The sequence below is a fragment of the Melanerpes formicivorus genome, unplaced genomic scaffold (genome assembly GCF_026170545.1).
Source record: "Melanerpes formicivorus ecotype bairdi unplaced genomic scaffold, bMelFor1.0.p_v2 SCAF_11, whole genome shotgun sequence".
NCBI lineage: Eukaryota > Metazoa > Chordata > Aves > Piciformes > Picidae > Melanerpes > Melanerpes formicivorus.
This window is the reverse complement of record NW_027142363.1, coordinates 11,509,098-11,528,349: the sequence shown is the minus strand read 5'-3', so window position 1 is coordinate 11,528,349 and position 19,252 is coordinate 11,509,098. Positions and strand designations below refer to the sequence as shown.

The 19,252-nt window shown below is 42.3% G+C and overlaps 3 protein-coding genes across 12 annotated transcripts in view; 2 read left to right on the top strand and 1 right to left on the bottom strand.

Annotated features, from left to right (window-relative positions):
• Positions 1-3,811, top strand: part of SYNJ1 (synaptojanin 1) — a 75,134-nt gene extending 71,323 nt beyond the window's left edge. For 6 of the 9 annotated variants that reach the window (XM_068144520.1, XM_068144517.1, XM_068144516.1 and 3 more), the window contains one exon: positions 688-3,811. In XM_068144520.1, coding sequence (XP_068000621.1) covers positions 688-1,542 — 855 coding nt within the window. In that variant the 3' untranslated portion in view covers positions 1,543-3,811. The remainder of the gene's footprint in view (positions 1-687) is intronic. The other 3 variants (XM_068144519.1, XM_068144518.1, XM_068144522.1) reach the window with 1 other exon arrangement.
• On the bottom strand, positions 2,071-4,154 carry LOC137444153 (uncharacterized). Its single transcript, XM_068144525.1, has 2 exons — positions 3,802-4,154; positions 2,071-2,417 (listed from the first exon to the last, which is right to left on the bottom strand). The coding sequence occupies exons 1-2, from the start codon at positions 4,078-4,080 to the stop codon at positions 2,388-2,390; spliced, it is 309 nt and encodes a 102-aa protein (XP_068000626.1). The 5' UTR covers positions 4,081-4,154; the 3' UTR covers positions 2,071-2,387.
• Positions 3,900-16,110, top strand: CFAP298 (cilia and flagella associated protein 298). Of its 2 annotated transcripts, XM_068144524.1 has the most exons (8): positions 3,900-3,985; positions 4,167-4,317; positions 7,544-7,711; positions 9,624-9,691; positions 11,651-11,809; positions 12,655-12,786; positions 15,286-15,381; positions 15,485-16,110. In XM_068144524.1, the coding sequence occupies exons 2-8, from the start codon at positions 4,179-4,181 to the stop codon at positions 15,593-15,595; spliced, it is 873 nt and encodes a 290-aa protein (XP_068000625.1). In that variant the 5' UTR covers positions 3,900-3,985; positions 4,167-4,178; the 3' UTR covers positions 15,596-16,110. The 2 variants fall into 2 exon arrangements, with proteins under 2 accessions (XP_068000625.1, XP_068000624.1); XM_068144523.1 differs by lacking the exon at positions 3,900-3,985 and having other exon boundaries at positions 4,052-4,317.
• The last annotated feature ends 3,142 nt before the right edge of the window (positions 16,111-19,252 follow it).

Genomic DNA, 19,252 nt, shown 5'->3' with positions numbered 1-19,252 from the left:
GATTGACAAAATTGGTAAAACCAAGGGATGTTTTGTTTGTAAAGATTAGAAATTCTATGGAGGGAGCAGTCTTCTCTATTTGGTATTATTCTAAACAATGATAACTTGCCATTTTAAAGTATTACAAACTGATGATTGTACCTTTGTGTGTCAAGAGGCACCTGGAGATGGCCAGGTCTAGAGATGCATAGCTCTACATAGATGTGTCCAAAGTGCATATACTAATAACACTAATTTTTCCTTTTCATTGTGATGCCTAAATACTGCTTGTAACATCAGTGAAACAATGAAACCTAAAGCTTTTTATTTCATATCTGTGCTGGGTTATCACTTGTTTAGAATACAGCATCACTTCCTAAGTTTCTTAAAAGATTGTCTTACATACCATGTCCACTAGTGCTCTTGGCTAGGATTCTGACCTGCATGAAGTATATTCAAGCTACATCTACCAACAAGGGAGAAAAATGTATCTAATGACTAGCATGCTGTTCTTCAGAGAAAGGGTTAAGGGGTATTGTTTTCTAGAATAGAGAAGTGCACTGTACAAGTTCCAACTAAATTGTGTGGAAGTTGTAATTTAAGTCTAAGAGCTTGTTTTCCTCTCCCAGAGGAGTGAGAAATGGGAAATTAGTGATACTCTTGGTGCAGCCAGCTACATGATTACTAAGCACCCTGTTTTCTTTCCAGATTAAAGCAAATGGAACATATGGCACTAAACTTGAAACACAGTTAAACAGTGACCCTTTCGAAGATTTGTCATTCAAGCTGCTTATGTCCAAGATGCAGATGTCTGTTCGAACATCACCTGTCCTGACTTCAAACCCAAAGGAGCTGATACAATTGCCTTCAGCAACACAAAGAAATGCTGATATTTTGGATACTGTAAATTGCATGCCACCAATGCCTCCTATCCCAACGTTCAACGCATCCCAGGAACATAAACGCAGCTCTCCAAATCCATTTGTTACTGGACTGAACTGCACAAACCCATTCACTGAAAGAACTCCTAATGCTGGAAACCCATTTAGAATGGAAATGCAAGAGCCTCAGATCACTTCACATTTACTCGAGGGACATGCCGCTTGCAATCCTTTCCCTACTCTAAATCCCCCCAGCTGTAATACACGCAAGCCTGTGTTTTCCGTTGGCGCATCTGACAACACTTTTTGTTTGCGAAGTAAATCTTTCATGGTAAAAAATGTACAGCCAAAAGGATGGGTAACCTTTGATGATGATGATGATGATTTCAACATAAAGCTAAAGCCATCTAAAAGTGTTCCAGATTTTAAGCAAATCAGTTCCAGGAAGTCATCTGGATCACCAGATTTGCTGGGCACTGGACAAAATATTTTTCCTGGTGCAGACTGTAACTTTGATAATGATTGGAATAGAAGTTCTGCTGAGGGCTTCTATACAATGCCAGCAAGAAGACTACCTGCACCTCCTATACCATTAAGAACAACCAGCAACCAATCCCCCGCAGATCCTTTTATTTCTTTGGCACCCAAGGTGTCACCCACGCAAGATTTTACCGAAAGATAGATGTTCAATACTGTAAGAGGTTATATTTGTTGCTACATTTATCCAGTAGATAATTGGGCATTTGAGATTATTCTGTGTGCAATAATTAATTGTTAAATGCACTGAACCTTAACTCATAAACAGCCACTATTATTTTGTGTATAAATTTTGAATATGTATATATGGTAGAGCACAAAAAAACAATGTCTGAAATTTATTCAAGTCCCAATGTATTTGACTAGAAAGAGAAAAGGATGAGCTACTAATCTCATTAAAATATCCAGTTCTGGTGGTAGTGTTTGCTTAGGGAGCTCTCACATTTCTGTTCCCCTTTGTGGAAGTTTCAAAAACTCAGGCTCCCTGCTGGTAGCCTCCCCCTTCCCTTTTTACTGTTTTGTTAATTGATATTTATCAGTATTTACCAAAGAGCTGCCAAAGTTTATTGAGGTTTACTGAATGTTGACAAGTGTTGTTTAAAAGTGGTTTAATTTATAACAGAGGCTATGGATATTTGTAAGGTTTATATATGAATTTGAGGCACAACAAAAATACTTTAATTTCAAAATACAAACAAAACTTTGTGTATTAATATATTCAATATTTGACTTCAATTTTCCGTGTCAGTACATTTCAGCTGTTAAATGATCGTGATGTATACTCACTAGCATTACTTCAGAATAATTGCTCCATATCATCCATTTATTCACTACTATTTTAAAGATAGGCTGTTTCCACAAATTGGAAACAATAAACCAAGTTTTCTTTCGACCTCTGGAAGAAAACTCCCCCTGGGTTTTGAGATACAAAGCAGTCTTTACCAGTTGCAGACCACATATCAGAGTTGGGTTGTCCCACACTTCTGCACATTAGAATGGTGTTCCTTGTCCTGTAGAAGCCTGTGTGAGGGAAACAGCAGCCATATTAGTGTATTGGAGAAGTTACCTTACATGACTGGGCTGTCTCCTCAGCACACTCCCCATCTACTAGAGTTACTGCTGTGTTTTGTAAAATCTTACAAAGAAAACAGGAGAACAATAATTTTCTGTCAGTTTTGCAGGTAAAATTAAGTGATGACTCTTCACTCAGACAAGGACCATCCTCTGTGTGGTGCTGCTGCTTTGAGGCCAGCGAAGGCAAACTCCTAATTCTACAGATTATAGTATTACAAGTGCAACGCTTCGTGCTGTTACAATTTTCTGCAAGCCAGATCAGATTACATAAAATGTGATGATGTATCTTATTATCAGTTTAAAATAACTGATTTCCTTATCTCCATTTACATAAGCTATAACTCCCTTATACTATGCAGTGTTTTAGGACTTAATTCTTACACTCAGCTGTGTACTTTTATCCAAAGCTGACCACGTCACAATCTCTTGGGGGACTGCAAATACATGCCTACACACATTGGCTTGAGAGCAAACGGTACTGGTTCTGCTAAACCAGGGACTAAAACACAACACTCACTAGTATTATATTTATAGTAGCAAAATACACAATGACAGTACTCTTTTTCAGCTCTCAACACTTATCAAAAACTATTTATCGAGTAATCCTCTCTTCCTTTAACCAGTGTATGGTTAGCCATGAGCTGCAGTTGGAGGGAGGAGTGATGATAGTGAGTTTTATACTGTGCTTTTTGGTTTTTTCCCTGTTCAGGTCATTAACCAGTACTTGTACATTTTAAACAGCAGTGGTACTTATACTCTTTGTGCTTCAGTATGTGAATTACCTTGTTTTGAACTGTTGCTATAAGCATCTGTGTGACTGGTGGTTTGATATATTCTTAACATTAGCAAAACGATTTGGGGGGGGAAACTTTTTGCTAGTGAGAGTTACGTGATAGCTATGTTCTTTGTTGAGTATTTAATTACAGTGATTAAAAACTACTGTTCAAACTGTACCTGGTATACAGCACCTCTACACTTTACGGGATTACGGATACTGAGTACGGTACTGCAGAGACCACAAAGAAAGGCTCCAAACCTGTAGTGTCTGTGTATATAGCTAACCGCTGTAACGTGTATTAATGAGAACAATTACTAGCAAAAGTTCTGAAAATACTAAAAACTGAAATTAGAAACGCCCAACACCTTCATCCGTGACTTCTGTATTCCCTGTGGTAAACTGCTCTGTTTAAGTGTAACGACTTTATCGCTTGTGGCACACACGTATTTATGGCTGTACCCTTCCTACAGCTGCAGTATTGGAACCCAGTGGCGTACAACATTCCGTGCCGAGCCTGTGGAAGGCGGTGGTGTAATCATGAAATAAACATACCTGCCCTTCAGCCATTCTCGCTCTCTTTGTATCCCAGGGGCTCCCCGGCACCCTCCTTCCCACACCACTTCCGGGCTCACAGTCAGTGCCAGGCGCGGGGATGAGGGCAGCGGGCGGCCGGAAGCGGAAGTGTCGCGGGCCGGTGGGCAGCGCCGCAGCGGGCGGCGGTTGGTGACTGCTGCCGGTGGGCGTCTGGGGCAGACGCCGGGGGAGGGCGGGCGCGCAGCGGGAGGGCGGTGACGCTCCCTGCGGGCGGTCAGGAAGCGGCGGGGCAGCCATTCCCGTCCGCTGGTATCCAGGGACGCGGATCGGTTGCTCTGGGAGGGCAGCGGCACTAACGGCCTCCTTGTCTTCTCCCCGTGCAGGCTAGAGCCGCCATGGTGCGGCTGCATGTGAAGCGCGGCGATGAGAGCCAGTTCCTGCTGGAGACGGCCGCCAGCGCGCGTCTCTCCGACCTGACGCCTCTCGTCGCCCGTATTTACAACGGGAGGCTGAAGGTGCAACGTCTCTGCTCAGGTACCGGCCCCCCGGCCTCCTCCCCAGGGCAGCTGGCGGCGGCAGGGTGCTGCCACCCCGTACGCAGCGGTGGGCTGGCCGTCTGCCTGGGCCTGGCTGCGCCCCCGGCGGGTGCGGAGCTCTGAGGCCGGGGAATGAGTTGCCTTCAGAGCAGCGGTAGTCCGGCTGCCCTGGTCTTGAGCCCCGCTCAGGTCTCACGGGTATTTGCGGCCCGCTGGCCCACGTGTTCAGAGCTGAGGGGCATCACTAGGAGGTTACTGGACCGCGATCTCGGAAGAGTTCTGCACTGGCAGGCGTTAAGTACCTCGCAACCCCCAGTTTAGCAACAGAAAAGCCACTTTCTCTGAAATTTAAGAGAATACTCGCCACAAATGCTAAACAACGTGTAAATTCCTATATTCTAGTATTTTAATGGGGGGTTTTGTTTGTGTGCTCTGAGATTCCCACTGCACATGGCTGAAAAGTCATCTGCTGCATGACTGAACTGCAGCATGTCCATAGTGGCTGCACAGGTCCTTGGAATGACATTTTTGTGTTGCTTACTATATGCTTAGTACAAGGCATCCACCAGCCCTGTGGTGGAGAGTCACTAGATATGCCTTAATTAGTGCTGTAGTTCAATTCAGAAGGCACCTATTTAAAAACACCCACATTTGCTGTTTGTCCCTGTGGTCCCACTTTGGTTTGCATTGCAGATCAGCCTGGGAACACATAATCTGAGATCCTTTCAGGTGAGACTGACCTGAGGGGTGCAGCCCATCTACACCTGATGTGCTTTACCTGCAAATATGTATGTGGTGTATGAGGCCTTGCTGAGGCTAATCTGGTATTAAACAAATCCAAACCTCAGGCACAATGGTTACTGTGTTTTCAGCACACACTCTCTCTACAGATGGCTGCCTAGCTCCATAATGCTTGCTTGTGTAATCTTAGCCTTTAGATTTTCTGGTGGGTGCCAATAATACCAGCCACAACAGCAGAATTCTCATTTCTCGGGACTCGGAGTACTTCTGGCATGTCTTTTGTGAGATGGGTATGCTTTAATTAATATGATGATTGTAAAGAGGCTGGAGGACCTCCAAGAAATGGATGCTGTGAAGTGGATTGACAGCTGGATAAGTTCTGGGGGAAAGCAGTGAGCCTAGTTTGCAGGCTGTGGGCTAGATGCTGTAGGCTGGACAACAAGATTAGAATAAACCTTTATTTAGAAAAAACCAAACCAGGTTGGAAGAGACCTTCAAGATCATCGTGTCCAACCCATCAACCAATCCAACCCACCCAAACAGCTAACCCATGGCACCAAGCACCTCATCAAGTCTCCTCCTGAACACCTCCAATGACGGCGACTCCACCACCTCCCCGGGCAGCCCATTCCATAGCACAATCACTCTTTCTGTATAGAACTTCTTCCTAACATCCAACCTAAAACTCCCCTGGTGCAGCCTGAGACTGTGTCCTCTTGTTCTGGTACTGGCTGCCTGGGAGAAGAGACCAACATCCGCCTGTCTATAACCTCCCTTCAGGTAGTTGTAGAGAGTGATAAGGTCACCCCTGAGTCTCCTCTTTTCCAGGCTGAGCAACCCCAGCTCCCTCAGTCTCTCCTCATAGGGCTTGTGTTCCAAACCCCTCACCAACTTCGTTGCCCTTCTCTGGACACATTTCAGCAACTCAACATCCTTCCTAATCTGAGGGGCCCAGAACTGGACACAGGACTCAAGGTGTGGCCTAACCAGTGCTGAGTACAGGGGCAGAATGACCTCCCTGCTCCTGCTGGCCACACTGTTCTTGATGCAGGCCAGGATGCCATTGGCCCTCTTGGCTGCCTGGGCACACTGCAGGCTCATGTTCAGCCTACCATCAACCAGTACCCCTAGGTCCCTCTCTGCCTGGCTGCTCTCCAGCCACTCTGACCCCAGGCTGTAGCTCTGCATGGGGTTGTTGTGGCCAATGTGCAGAACCCGGCACTTCATCCACACACCGTCTGTTCTCGCTGCATGGGCATTGGTAACCAGCATTTACACCTTTATCTTGTCCCCACTAGCACTGTCCTGCACCATTGCTTCTTGAATAGACACTATGGAGTGATTTATGTTTAGCTTTTAATTTCATACTGGGTGTGAATCTGACTCTGGGTTTGATATAGTGTGGGCAAATCTCTAGGTAGTCCAGTTATGTATATTCTCAACTGCAAATAAATTAATGGTTGTGTAAAAATAACATGTCATGCCATTTGGGAAATAGTTGCTTTCTCAAAAGTACTTGCAATCAGGAGTATGCTTTAGCAGCCAGCTAAAGCTAACTAAGAGGATACCAAAATGAAAAAGTTTATGGCCAGCAAGTATCATCTTGGTTTGTGTACCTGTTCAGTGTTGTTTACTGTGTGGTTTCATGTCTATGTGAAAGGCACTAATTGTAATGTAATTAGAGCATGTGTTTCTATAGTGTGGCCAGCAGGAACAGGGAAGTCATTCTGCCCCTGTACTCAGCACTGGTTAGGCCACACCTTGAGTACTGTGTCCAGTTCTGGGCTCCGCAGTTTAGGAAGGATGTTGAGTTGCTGAAATGTGTCCAGAGAAGGGCAATAAAGTTGGTGAGGGGTTTGGAACACAAGCCCTATGAGGAGAGACTGAGGGAGCTGGGGTTGCTTAGCCTGGAGAAGAGGAGGCTCAGGGGAGACCTTATTGCCCTCTACAACTACCTGAAAGGAGGTTATAGAAAGGCGGATGTTGGTCTCTTCTCCCAGGCAGCCAGCACCAGAACAAGAGGACACAGTCTCAAGCTGCACCAGGGGATGTATAGGCTGGAGGTTAGGAAGAAATTCTACACAGAGAGAGTGATTGCCCATTGGAATGGGCTGCCCAGGGAGGTGGTAGAGTCACCATCATTGGAGGTGTTTAGGAGGAGGCTTGATTGGGTGCTTGGTTTAGTTGTTTAGGTGGTGTTGGATAATAGGTTGGACGTGATGATCTTAAAGGTCTCTTCCAACCTGGTCTGGTCTATTCTATTCTATTCTATTCTATTCTATTCTATTCTATTCTATTCTATTCTATTCTATTCTATTCTATTCATGTGTATTTTTATACTTTGTCATTTGTTCCACGTGTGACTCTTAATACCCAGGAGTAAAATTTGCCTGTACGTATGTAATGTGAAAGGCCAATGTAAATGGTAGGTTCTCAATAACACAGATTTGGTTTTTTTATCTTGTTTTCTAAACACTTCAAAGAGATGGAGGAGCTGGCAGAGCATGGCACTTTCTTGCCTTATAACATGCAAGGACTGACAGATGAGCAAATTGAAGAACTGAAGTTAAAGGATGAGTGGGCAGAAAAGTGTGTACCAAGTGGTGGAAGTGTCTTCAAGAAGGACGAAATTGGGCGAAGAAATGGCCATGGTAAATCAGATGTAACTGTTTGTTTCTTCCCTGATGACACATACAGTCTAGAATGTAATGAGGTGCACAAAAACCCATAGCTCTGGACCTTTCACTTTTACTTTATTGTCTTGGAAGCAATAAAAGACAAGTAGATACTAAGTACACATGGATTTCGAGCCATCATATTAGCTAGCTCATGTTTATTTGCTACTTATAAAAATAGCTTCCTATAAATAAATTATGTTTACAAATCTACAACTGCCTTTAAGTAGGAGCTATTTCAAGAGCCTGTTTCACAACAGATTAGCTAAACTCTCAGCTACATACATAACTCTTCTGTCTTGGATTAGAACCTGGTATAATGTTGATAGTAAAGTCTAAACAGTAGTGTATCACTTCAGCACATATGCTGTTTAACTTTGCAGCTGCAGTACTTGGAACTGAATTCCAAGAGATAAGTAAACAATCATTGGAGCAACTCTGGCTGTTTAACATCAATTTATTCTCTTAATTTGTAAATTTGAGTAAATTTAAGTTGTAAATTGAAGTATTATTTTTCTCCAAAAGCTCCAAGATACAGTAAGAGGTTGGTTTTCTCCCTTTTTTCTCATTCACTGTGACTCAGGCTTACTGAACTCACTCCTGTCTCTTTCTGCAATTCCAGCCACATAGTTTGTGCCTTACCACTTGGTATGCCTATCAAGCACTGCTATACAGTCAAGAGCACGAGGACTGATTGCACTGACCCAACCTCGATTGTCTTCTTTCTGTCTGTCCCTGTGCTCCTGACACCACAGCCCTGGTCAAGTCAGCAGCCCTTAAGATGTTAATTGCAGGGCAGCTCAGTTAAGGAGGAATGTTGAAGTAACTTAACTTGTCATACACAAACTACTTACTCCAAGTGTCTTATTTTGATGAAGATAATTGTTCTAACACAGCACATTGCCCAGCTGAGTTTAAGCCTTTGCTGAGCTCAAGAGCATATATTGCAGCTAAATGTTTTCCCTCCTGACTGTTTTCAGAAAGCTGTTTTGAATGTAGGCATCTTGATAGAGCCTGCCCTGTTTAGCATGGTTGTTAGCAGTGTTGGCCCGTACAGTAGAAGTTTGCAAGCAACTTTTAACATGAGAACAGCACTACTACTGCTTGTAGCTGTACTCTGGCATTTCTTTGTCAGTGAGAGGACAGCCTTGTAATGACAGTGTGTAAACGTGGGCCAAACTAAATGCCGTCAAGTAATGTACTTAAGCGTTTGGCTGTGAATGGGTGTGACTTAATTGGGCTTTTGTATCTGAGGAGAGGCTTTTTATAACAAAATAGATAACTAGGATGTAAAATGCACATTGTATTTCAACACTGCATTTGATGTTAGATTGGAATCATAAGTAGAAAAAAATATGTCAGGGAACCTCAAGATTGTGTCCCTGGCTAAAGCACACCTGCTGGTGCTGCTCAGAACAGTCCCAAGTACAGCATGGGACAGAGATTTTTGGGTTTGGTTGTGTCAGGTATGACATTATGGCTGTTGCTTTCTACTCAGTACTTTTGTTCCAAAAGAAACTCTAAATCCCAGAAAAATGTCTTTGTGGAAAAGTATTACAGTATCACAGTATCACTAAGGTTGGAAGAGACCTCGAGGATCATCGAGTCCAACCTATAACCTATAAACACAGGCCCCATGACTAGACCATGGTACCAAGTGCCACATCCAGTGGTCACCCATGGTTTTGTTTCTGAAATATGGTTTTGTTTCTGAAGTTAGTAAGAAATAATGTCAATGAAGCATCAAACTGCAGATTAGTAGTGCCTGTCTTGCTTGGTAATTTAACAGTGTTTCATTTCCATGCAGCAGAGAGTAATCTGGACAGGTCTTTGCTTGGTTTCTTTTATAGTAAGTGTAGATTATTAAATATACATCTCTTATTTTTAGCTCCCAATGAAAAAATGCAGCAAGTTATAAAGAAGACAATAGAGGAAGCCAAGGCATTGATGTCTAAGGTAAGTTTCCTGAAGCTGTGTGTGGGATTTTTGTAATAGGTGCTTGCAGTTGGGCAGCTAAGGAAAAAACCAACAGCTTTTTTCAGTACAGTTTTGAGTAATGCCACACAGTGCTACAAATAGTCTGATAAAAACTGATGTTTCTGTTAATGATTTTCGTAATGGCTTTTGGCAAGCTGGTTCAACAAGTTAAGGAATCAGATGCTAAACTCTCAAGCGAATGCTGGCAGCTGAGACCACACTGAACGATTAAATCATATTTAATTGTATCCCCATGCTCTTAATTTGCTGTTGGTGCATTCTTTTGGTGAATGCTTGTGTTTTCTGGTAAAAAATTAACTGTGTTCTGTGATGTTCCTGGGATAAAATACCTTTTGTTCAATTACAGAGTCCTTCGAGTTTTATGTATAATGAATTAATTTTTTTGTTCCAGTCTCTCAGATTAGGCCTTAGTTTTACAAGCACTTAGAGTGATGGTCAGTCCCAATGAGTTTGTATGTTTGAAGATAAGCGTGAGGGTATGTCCTGATGGGACTATTGTCACAATTACTCAGCCTCACATTACCAAATCTGTAGATGCTCTTTATTGTGTCTCAGCTTTCATTTGACTTTGAAGCTTAAATTAAGTAACATCTATGATCAGATTTCTTTTTCATAAGCATGTGCAAGTAATTTTCTTCTCCCTGCCCTTATAGTTCTGGAATTGGTAAGTGTGAAACTTTAAAACAGCATTAAACCAGTTAGGCAAACAGATAATGTTACTGAATTTTCAGTGTTGTCTCTGCACATAAATTTGCCTTCTTGGCTGTTTTGTTGTAGGTAAGTGTCGTATCTGTCACTTAGAGTGGGGAGCTCAGTGTTTACAGAGCTAGCCTGTCACCTGGCAGCACTTGCAGCGAGCTGAGTTGCAGCAGATCTTTCCTGAATTGAGGAGGATTTCAGGCAGGCTGTTCTGAGTCATATCAAAATGAGAGATGTTTCAGATTAAAGCTTGTGGACTATAACGATTTTTTCCAGATTGATTCCACCCTTGGATTGCATCTCCTCAGCTCTGTTTCTAAACAAGGAAGAAATCAATAATGTGTAGTTTTACTTGCATCTGCAGATCTGTTGTTCACTTTGCAAGTCTTCCTGGGTGAAACTTCCAACTCTAAACCATATTGTCACTTATAGCTAAAAGTTGTAAAGTTGACACACTCCCTGCTGACCTATTCATGAAATTACTAACATGCATTGGTGAGTGAAGGTAAGGATAGAGTTGATCATCTGAGACTGAGGAAACCAATTGTATTTGCCAGTTAACTAGGTTAAGAATGTCCACAAGGAGGCAATATTATCTTACTCTCTTTTCTATAAACCTTCTTAATTAAAGTATTTGAGCTGTTAAATCCATAAGCAAAACCTTAATTGCTTCTCTTCCAGTCGAGTCTTGTTTTACCTCTGTCTGTTCCAATGGAGTTTGGATTGATGTCAAGTATTTGATCTTGCAGATCTCTGCATAAACCATGCAATATGCCAAGCTTGACTCTTCTGCTCATATGCTCTGGGTTTTTTTCCTTAAGTTTTAGACCTATTCTCTAGCCCTCACTTGAATTGTACTGCTTTGAATCTTGTTCATGAATGCAAGTACTTGGAACAAAAGACTCCCCATCTAGTTTCTGTGTACCTGTTTGAATGCCTGTATTCTGCAGACATTTGTTACTAAATTCCTCCTGCACCATTGAGTGGGGTGGGTTGATTTTTTTTCCTCCCCAGTCTGAGCAAGCTAAGTAGATGGGGCAAAAGTGTAGCGATGTATTCAGAAGTCAATAATCATGAGACAAGATCCATGCTTCTGATATCTTTGTGCATCAGTTAGCTTTGCTCAAGTAAATCACTGTTGAACCTTTGAACTGAGTACAAAGCAAAGTCTTTCTGCATATTTCTATAAATTACCAATGATTCCTGCCTGTATTTCAGAAACAAGTTCAGGCCAATGTATGTGTTAATATGGAGATGGTGAAAGATGCATTGGACCAGCTCCGAGGGGCTGTGACGATTGTGTATCCAATGGGATTGCCTCCACATGATCCAATTAGGATGGAGTTTGAAAACAAAGAAGACCTGGTGGGAACTCAAGTATGCAGTAACTTACTTGGATTGTATATAGTGCCTGGGCTAAGTCTAATCTGTGCTGTTCTTCATGTTCTTCATTTTGTCGATGAAAGTTGTTTTCACTTGCATGACAGATTTGGTTCAGTATTTTTGTCTGGCAGTTGATGTCAAAGCACACTAATAGCTTAACCAGAAATAAGATGAATGTATTTTAAAAAGTTCATTTAAGTCTGGGACTAATTTTAAATAGCTTGTTATTTCTCTCTCATGCCAGTGTTGGTAATTTATTGCCCAGAGTGTTTATGTTAGATCAAGAGAAGGCTCCGAGGTGACCTGATTGTGGCCTTCCAGTATCTGAGGGGGGCCTACAGGAAGGCTGGGGAAGGACTTCTCAGGATCTCAGGTAGTGATAGGACTAGGGGGAATGGGATGAAGCTGGAGGTGGGGAGATTCAGGCAAGATGTGAGGAGGAGGTTCTTCACCATGAGAGTGGTGAAGCCCTGGAAGGGGTTGTCCAGGGAGGTGATTGAGGCCCCATCCCTGGAGGTGTTTAAGACCAGGCTGGACGAGGCTCTGGCCAGCCTGCTCTAGTGTGGGGTGTCCCTGCCCATGGCAGGGGGGTTGGAACTAGATGATCCTTGTGGTCCCTTCCAGCCCTGAATGATACTATGATACTATGATACTAAGATTGAATGGACTATAAATTTAAATGCTATCAATCAGTATGAGAAGAAAGATGTAGCAGAAGTATAGTGTAAAATTACACAGGCCAGAAAGGTTTGGTTTTGTTTGATTTTTCTTTTTCCCCAAAAAGTGTTTCTGGTTTTGAACTCTTCCAAGCTTTCAGCTTGTTTGTTTATTTGTCACAGGCTGGTCTTGAAGTTATAGAAGAATCAGAGGCACAGTTGTGGTGGGCAGGAAAGGAGCTGCAAGAAACAAAGTTGCTCTCTGACTATGTAGGCAAAAATGAGAAAACAACCATCATTGTCAAGATACAGAAAGTGAGTATTGCTGAGAGATTTCTTTCCCAGTTATTCACCTTTGGCTGTGTAATTGTCTTTGGAAGAGAATTGTCTTTATGTGCATGAAATGGATTAGAGTGGTTCCAGCCTGAGTGTTTTAAAATTGTACATCTATTTTAAAGCTTTATTCTATTCTTAAGTTTTTCTTTAGTACTTACTTCACCTGTCAGTTAAATACTGTAGTTGTTATTACTTGCTCCACAACATTTTTCTGAAGGGCAACAAAGTTGGTATTTAAAAACAGATGAAATACAAATTGACAAGCTTAAAATCCTCAGTTCCACCTCCATGCAGAGCACTGAACAGACCCAGTCATTCAGTCTGCCAGTTTGTCTCATTGTACCTGTGAATGTTTTTCTCCATTAGGGCCTTTAAGAAGCAGGTAGTGTTTTGTGCATGTGATGTGGATACCTCTCATCCCTGTTTCAGTTGGTTCTGTGTCTGACTCCATCTGTAACTCTGTAATTTCCTGCCTGTGATGTCCTGAGTGTCTTGATGGCAGGTCCTCAAACCGTCTCGATTGGAAATGTGGACATGCATCTTTTTTGAGAGGACAGAGCTGGCTGAGTGCTAGAGGGAAGAACAAGCTGCTAGGCCTATATCCACCCAGCTGCACCCTCAGCAGTAGCTCACCTAAGGCTTCCAGATGAATTTCTTTACAAGAAATTAGACTCTCCAGTTGTCAGATGTGATGAAGCACATGAGGCCTTCTATATTAATTTTGAATGCAGATCTGAGTCATCCTCTGGAATAATGAACTAAAATCAGGCAGAGATCTCTCGTTCCTCCCTGGTGTATGGGCATGATGCTCCAGCACAAGCCAGCCATTAAGTGTGTACCAGTGTGTACACACAGTGGTCATGTTCTTGCACCAAGCTGTTCATTAGTTTTTTGGACAAAATGGTTTTGTACAAACTGTACAGTTGTTCTCATGTCTAGTGAGAATACCATACTTGGGGGAAGAGTGTTTGATGTTTCAATCCATTTTCAGAGCTTTGTCAGAAGATGTTCATCCTGTTCATTCAAAGGCTGCTTCTGCAAGTGTCAGGTGTCTCAGAGTTCTTGCACTTAGCTCAGAATTATTCTGGAGCTGCATTTCGTTCCCATGTCAGTGAGAGCTTCTCTGCCATAGAAGTCATTAATGTTTGTGGCGGATCTTTTTATCTGCAGATGAAGATCAGTTAAGTGATTTGTATGTTTGTCATTTAGAAGACCAGAATTGCTTTCTTTTTACTGTCAGGGTGGCTGCAAAATTGTGTGACAGCTCATTAGTCGTTGAAGTGTAGGTACCCAGGACAGCTGTCTTATGGTTTAGTGAGTAGATGGACCTTTTCAGAGAATGTAAAGTAGGATGGTGACTTTCTATTTGACAAGAGATGCCTGCATTCTTGGCCTGGAGAGCTAAATTAAACCACCTCAGACCCTTTTTGTTCCAGAGAGGATTCACCGGCTCTGTTCAAATTGTACTGTTGGTTATTGTTGACAATAGCTGTCATCAGCTGTTTTCTACTGTGTGCATAATTTCTTCCCTGAGGACAGTTTAGGCTGGGTGCCTCCTGTTACTGCCACATCAGTTACACCTCCAGTGTCCCAAGTGTCCATCCCAGTAGATGGACACAGGAAATAGTGTATTTCATACCTATAATATCCTGCGCCCTGTAAGTCCATCTGCAAAGCCATTCTCTTCCTCTTTCTTCTCTCTCTGCTCCCATGGGAGATGCTCCCTATCAGGTAACAGTGGGGGAGTATCTCAAGGCCTCTTAGGCCTGGCTAGGCCTAATGCCAGGAGGAGAAGCAGGGGGCAGTCTCAGACCTGACCAGCCTGAGACCAGCCTAGCAGTACGGGGTGGGGGTTAGAAGAAAGAGCCCTGGGGGTTTTGGGTACACCCTCAGGTGGGGAGAAGGGAAGTGTTGGGAGGCCTTTGGGTGAGCTATAGGGGACTCTGTATGCTTTGGGATTCTTTTGTCACTCTGCTTGTAGCTTCTGTAAAACACTTAATGCTTTTCCACTTAAACTTTCCATCACTTCTGCAACCCATTTGCGAGAGTGTCATTCTTTTGCCCCTCTCAGTGGCAAGAGAGGATCTGCCTGGCCTCAAACCAGGACAGGACAGTTCATGGGGGAAAATAAAATGTAGCAGGGGAGCTAAAAATAGATGAGTCCATCCTGAGACATCTAGAGTGTGCTTAAAACACTCTATTAAAACTTTCAGAGCAGAAGTGCAAGTGAAATAGTCAATCTCATTTGCAACTTCCATTGATAGTCACAAAACTGATAGTGTGATTCAGATGCTGAGATGAAAAAATCATTTCCACTTGAATGCAGCAGTTTTCCAACTTACATTTTCCTGTCCTGAGGAACCTCATTAATTTTGACAAATCCTATTGTCTGAAGAAAGATTCTACTATCTTTGCAGAGCAGCTCCTCTTTTGTATCACAAATGCCACTGTAAATAAAATTTACCATTTCTCTTTCAGAAAGGACGAGGTGCTCCAGGGCGTGAGCCTCTGATTAGTCATGAAGAGCAAAAACAGATGATGCTGTATTACTACAAAAAGCAGGAGGAACTTAAGGTAACAGCGTCTTCTTTTTGGGGTACCTGAGCTCTGCTGTCGTAGCTGCTGACCATGGCTTGCATTCTTTACAGCCTCCTTAACCTGTTGGTTCTGTTTACAGAAACTAGAAGAGGAGGATGATGACTCATTTCTAAACGCTGAATGGGCAGACAGCCATGCTTTGAAAAGACAATTTCATGGTGTGAAAGACATCAAATGGCGGCCAAGGTGAAGCTCTTGAAGCTGTTTGGTTGATATGCTTACTTCCAACGAGGAGCTGTGTGCAGGGGACTCTTCTGATGAAAGCTGAAATCATCACTTTGTAGCAGATGCCTGTTTCAGCCTGAGGTTTTCAGTAAATGTTTATCTTTCTGTGTAACTCAAGCAGCACTTTTCTCTGCAAAGGGCAAAATCAATCCTGTTGAAGTTTGTTATTTTACTAAAAGCTTCTAACTCGAATTACTGAGCTATTTCATAGAGAATATATCTGCAATGTTTGATGGTGTTTGGAGTGCTCTTTATATTTTCTTCTGATTCTTGCATTTGTTTCAGATGGGGCAGTCTGCAGAAGCTAATTTATTTTGGAAGAAATCTGTTTTCCCAGGCTAATCCAGTGAAAGTTAGTGATGTTTATGTGCTTGTTTGCATTTCAACATAGCCACTTCCAAACTATGGTTTTAAAATAAGTTGACCTCTTAGCAGCTGTGTAAAGGAAGTATGTTTAGATAAACACAAGTAACATGAAAATCCTTGTGGAATTCTCCATTTTCATTCTTTTGGTTTAGTTTTCATTAACACTGGAAGCCAACCTATTGATTTAGCTCAGTTTTAAGAAGCTGTTAGCCATGAGGCTTTCATGTGAAGGTTGACAGAAGTTTGGTTACAGAAGTAAGCATTACTTGCAAATAGATAAGATACAATAAACCCAGATTTAGTAGGGCAAGATCTCTAATGTGGAAGTACTTCTAAGATTATGACAGGATTGGAAGTGTTCAGTTTGTAACAAATCAGCACTTTAAGATGAGAAATCATTACATTTATTGAAGAGTATTTTCTCTACATGCTTGACGTTTACAATCCTGTTACCATTTGTAAGATATATCATCAGTCAGTTCTGGGTTCAAGACTAACAAAGGAAATGCTAGTAGACCTGGAGCAAATGTAGTGTCCTTTTCTCAAGGGAAGGTTCTGACTCTGGATACAGTATGGCTAATGGATAATTAAATCTCTAGAATTATTATGTAGATTGATAGAATGGTTTGGGGTGGAAGGGACCTTAAAGATCATCTAGTTCCAAGCCCCATGCCTCATCTATTATGTAGATAATTAATGTTTAGAAACAAGGTTTTGCACATTTAGATTCCTGTGTCCTTACAGGAGATGCCTTTCTAAGGAGAGAGATGTGCATCCTAGTCAGATGACTGAGCAGTGGAAAGCCAGGGTGCCCTGAAAATCCTACATGACTATCATCTGAGTGTTTTATAAAGAGGTGAACTGATGTGGGCACTCGCAGGCAACTGCAAGGTTGTCTTTGTTTACACCTGTCTCAGTCCAAAGCAACTGTCCCTAGGGCAGCAGGGAGCTGGCAATGCTCACCTTCTCAGTTCTGCAGTGCAGAAAGGCAAGCCAGCTAAGGACACTGGGTTTGTAGCCTGCAGTAGACTTCAGGATGCCAAGTTGTACCTGCATACATCTGCCTCCTTTCCACCTAAGCCAAACTAGGTCATGTTCACAAACCACATCAGTCTCAAGAACAGGCAGTTTCTCATCAGCACATAGTTTGTGGCAAATTTCATAGGTGCCATGTTAGGGCACTGTGGTGCTGCTCAGCAGCTCTAGAAGTCAGATGAGTTATGTTTGGTGTCTGAACTTTCACCCCCATTTGACATTTTTCATTGATAGTTTGTTTTACTTTATTCATGCCCTAATCATCATGTCAGGAGGGCTTAGTGGCAGACATTGGAAAACACAAACCTCTGAGAGATTATCAGCCAGAAGCTTCCTGCCTTGCCAAACCCAGCAGTGCAACAAGGTGGAAGTAAATCTTGTCGTCGTTGACTGTCCCCTAAAAACACCTGGCTGTGACTCTACAGACTGACAAATCTCAATGTTTCTCTCCTAAATACCTGCTCATTTGAGTCATTGTAAAATAACAGAAGGTGTTTTGCTGGTTGCTTTTTGATAGTGAAAAAAAAACTCCTTGATTTCTGTAAGTATTAGTATGGTTGAAGAGACACTGAGCAGGTTAAACTGAAGTGTTTGCTGAACTGGCATCAGGAAGACTGAATGCAGAAAAGAGAATTAATGCTATCCAGTGAACTGTTAATGGGGTTTTACTGCAGTCTCTGATTCATCTGGTTTTAAGAAAGTTTGGTGTTTGGTAGTAATTCTTGGATATTGACTTTACAGTCATGTTGTACCAGAAAAAACCCCAACTGAACAAAGCAGTATGTGGGGGTTTTCTGAGTTGCAAAACTTCAAATACTTTTGTATTTTAACACTGCTAGGAATTCTTTCTTTGTGGCCAGAAAACAGTGTCTGCTAAGAGCATACTTTGTTCTGCTACTTCATCAGATAAAAATCACCGTCCTGTATGAATCTCTGGAGATTTTAAACCATTCCCATAGCTGAAAGCTTCTTTCCCACTGTGCTTCTTTTGTTGTCATCAAAGGGTGGGGTGAAGAAAGTCTGGAAATATTTTATGTCTTAGTATCTCTGGCATTGCAACTAATACTGATATCATGAATGTTCTTGATCCGTAATGAGCACTCAGTGAAATCATTATCATGAAAGTCATTAATTTAGTATAAAGGTTGTTATTCCTCCAGCTCCTGATCAGTCCTACTGCTTGTAAGAGTCTTGGGCTACCAGAGGTGGTGGTGTGGCTTTTCAGGGGGCTTCTGCAGTTGCAAACATTCTGCCCTGCAGTGCTCTCCTTGGTGGCTTCACAGGGATGTGTACAAATGCTGTCTGAGGGCCCACATTTCAAAACAGGTTCTGCTTTGAAAGTAATTATTTTCTTTGGGCTATGATATATAAGCTTCAAAAAAAAATCAAATTCCTATTTATAGATTGATGACTTAGGGTTGTTGCTCATTTGTTTTCCTCTTTTCCAGCAGTATCCTTTTGGCAGGCAGAAAAGAAATGTAGCCCTGTTTATAAGCTTTTCGAGCAAGCCTGTGTGGCACATTTAGTATCCAGGAGGGAATTACAACCTGGCAGCTCCCAAACTTAATTCCAAGGATCACTGTTTCCTCTGCTGCTTGTGACAACAATTTGCCTCCCCCAAATCTCATTTTTTTCTGTTTAACAAGCCAGCTTACTTCAGTCAGCCCTGCCACGTGGTTTTTGTTCTGCCAACCTGGGAAGGACATTCCTGAAGGACAGACTGCCTGTGAGCTACCCAAGCTTGAGAGCCACTCCAGCATCAGGGATTGCAATGTGACCTTACCTAGTAGTGCTTGTTTATTGGCATTTATGCACCCTGGAACAATTATCTTAGCAGGAGTACTTAGTTGCCTGTTCCTTGTCATTTGAAAGCAGGTTTTTTTGGTTACTTTGTCATAACTGCATTGAGCTTAGCGGCCTTGGCAGGAAGCTTCCCAGATGTTTTGGATCAGTTATAATGAATGCATGAAAATATCCAATTGAATCCCTCTTACAAATAGAGCTTTCATCTTAGATTAGTATTATTCCGAGGAGTTTGTTCTGCGGGTTCCCAGTCCTGTGAATAACTGAAGTCATCATTGGCTTTTGGCCATTTGAGTTAACGTCCTTAATAATAGGGAAGTACTCAACAGCAGAGGAGGCAAAATGAAGCTCACATGAGCGGTGAAGTATCTATAGTCCCTGGATCTTGCTTGTTAAACTCCATGGCACATCCAGGACC

Excerpts from the sequence above, each read along its gene's own strand:
- CFAP298 (XM_068144524.1), top strand. The coding sequence starts at position 4,179 with ATGGTGCGGCTGCATGTGAAGCGCGGCGATGAGAGCCAGTTCCTGCTG. Across the intron at positions 11,810-12,654 it reads AAGACCTGGTGGGAACTCAA|GCTGGTCTTGAAGTTATAGA; the intron begins GTATGCAGTAAC and ends TATTTGTCACAG. Across the intron at positions 15,382-15,484 it reads AAAAGCAGGAGGAACTTAAG|AAACTAGAAGAGGAGGATGA; the intron begins GTAACAGCGTCT and ends TTCTGTTTACAG.
- LOC137444153 (XM_068144525.1), bottom strand. The coding sequence starts at position 4,080 with ATGGCTGCCCCGCCGCTTCCTGACCGCCCGCAGGGAGCGTCACCGCCC. Across the intron at positions 2,418-3,801 it reads CGAGAATGGCTGAAGGGCAG|GCTTCTACAGGACAAGGAAC; the intron begins GTATGTTTATTT and ends TCCCTCACACAG.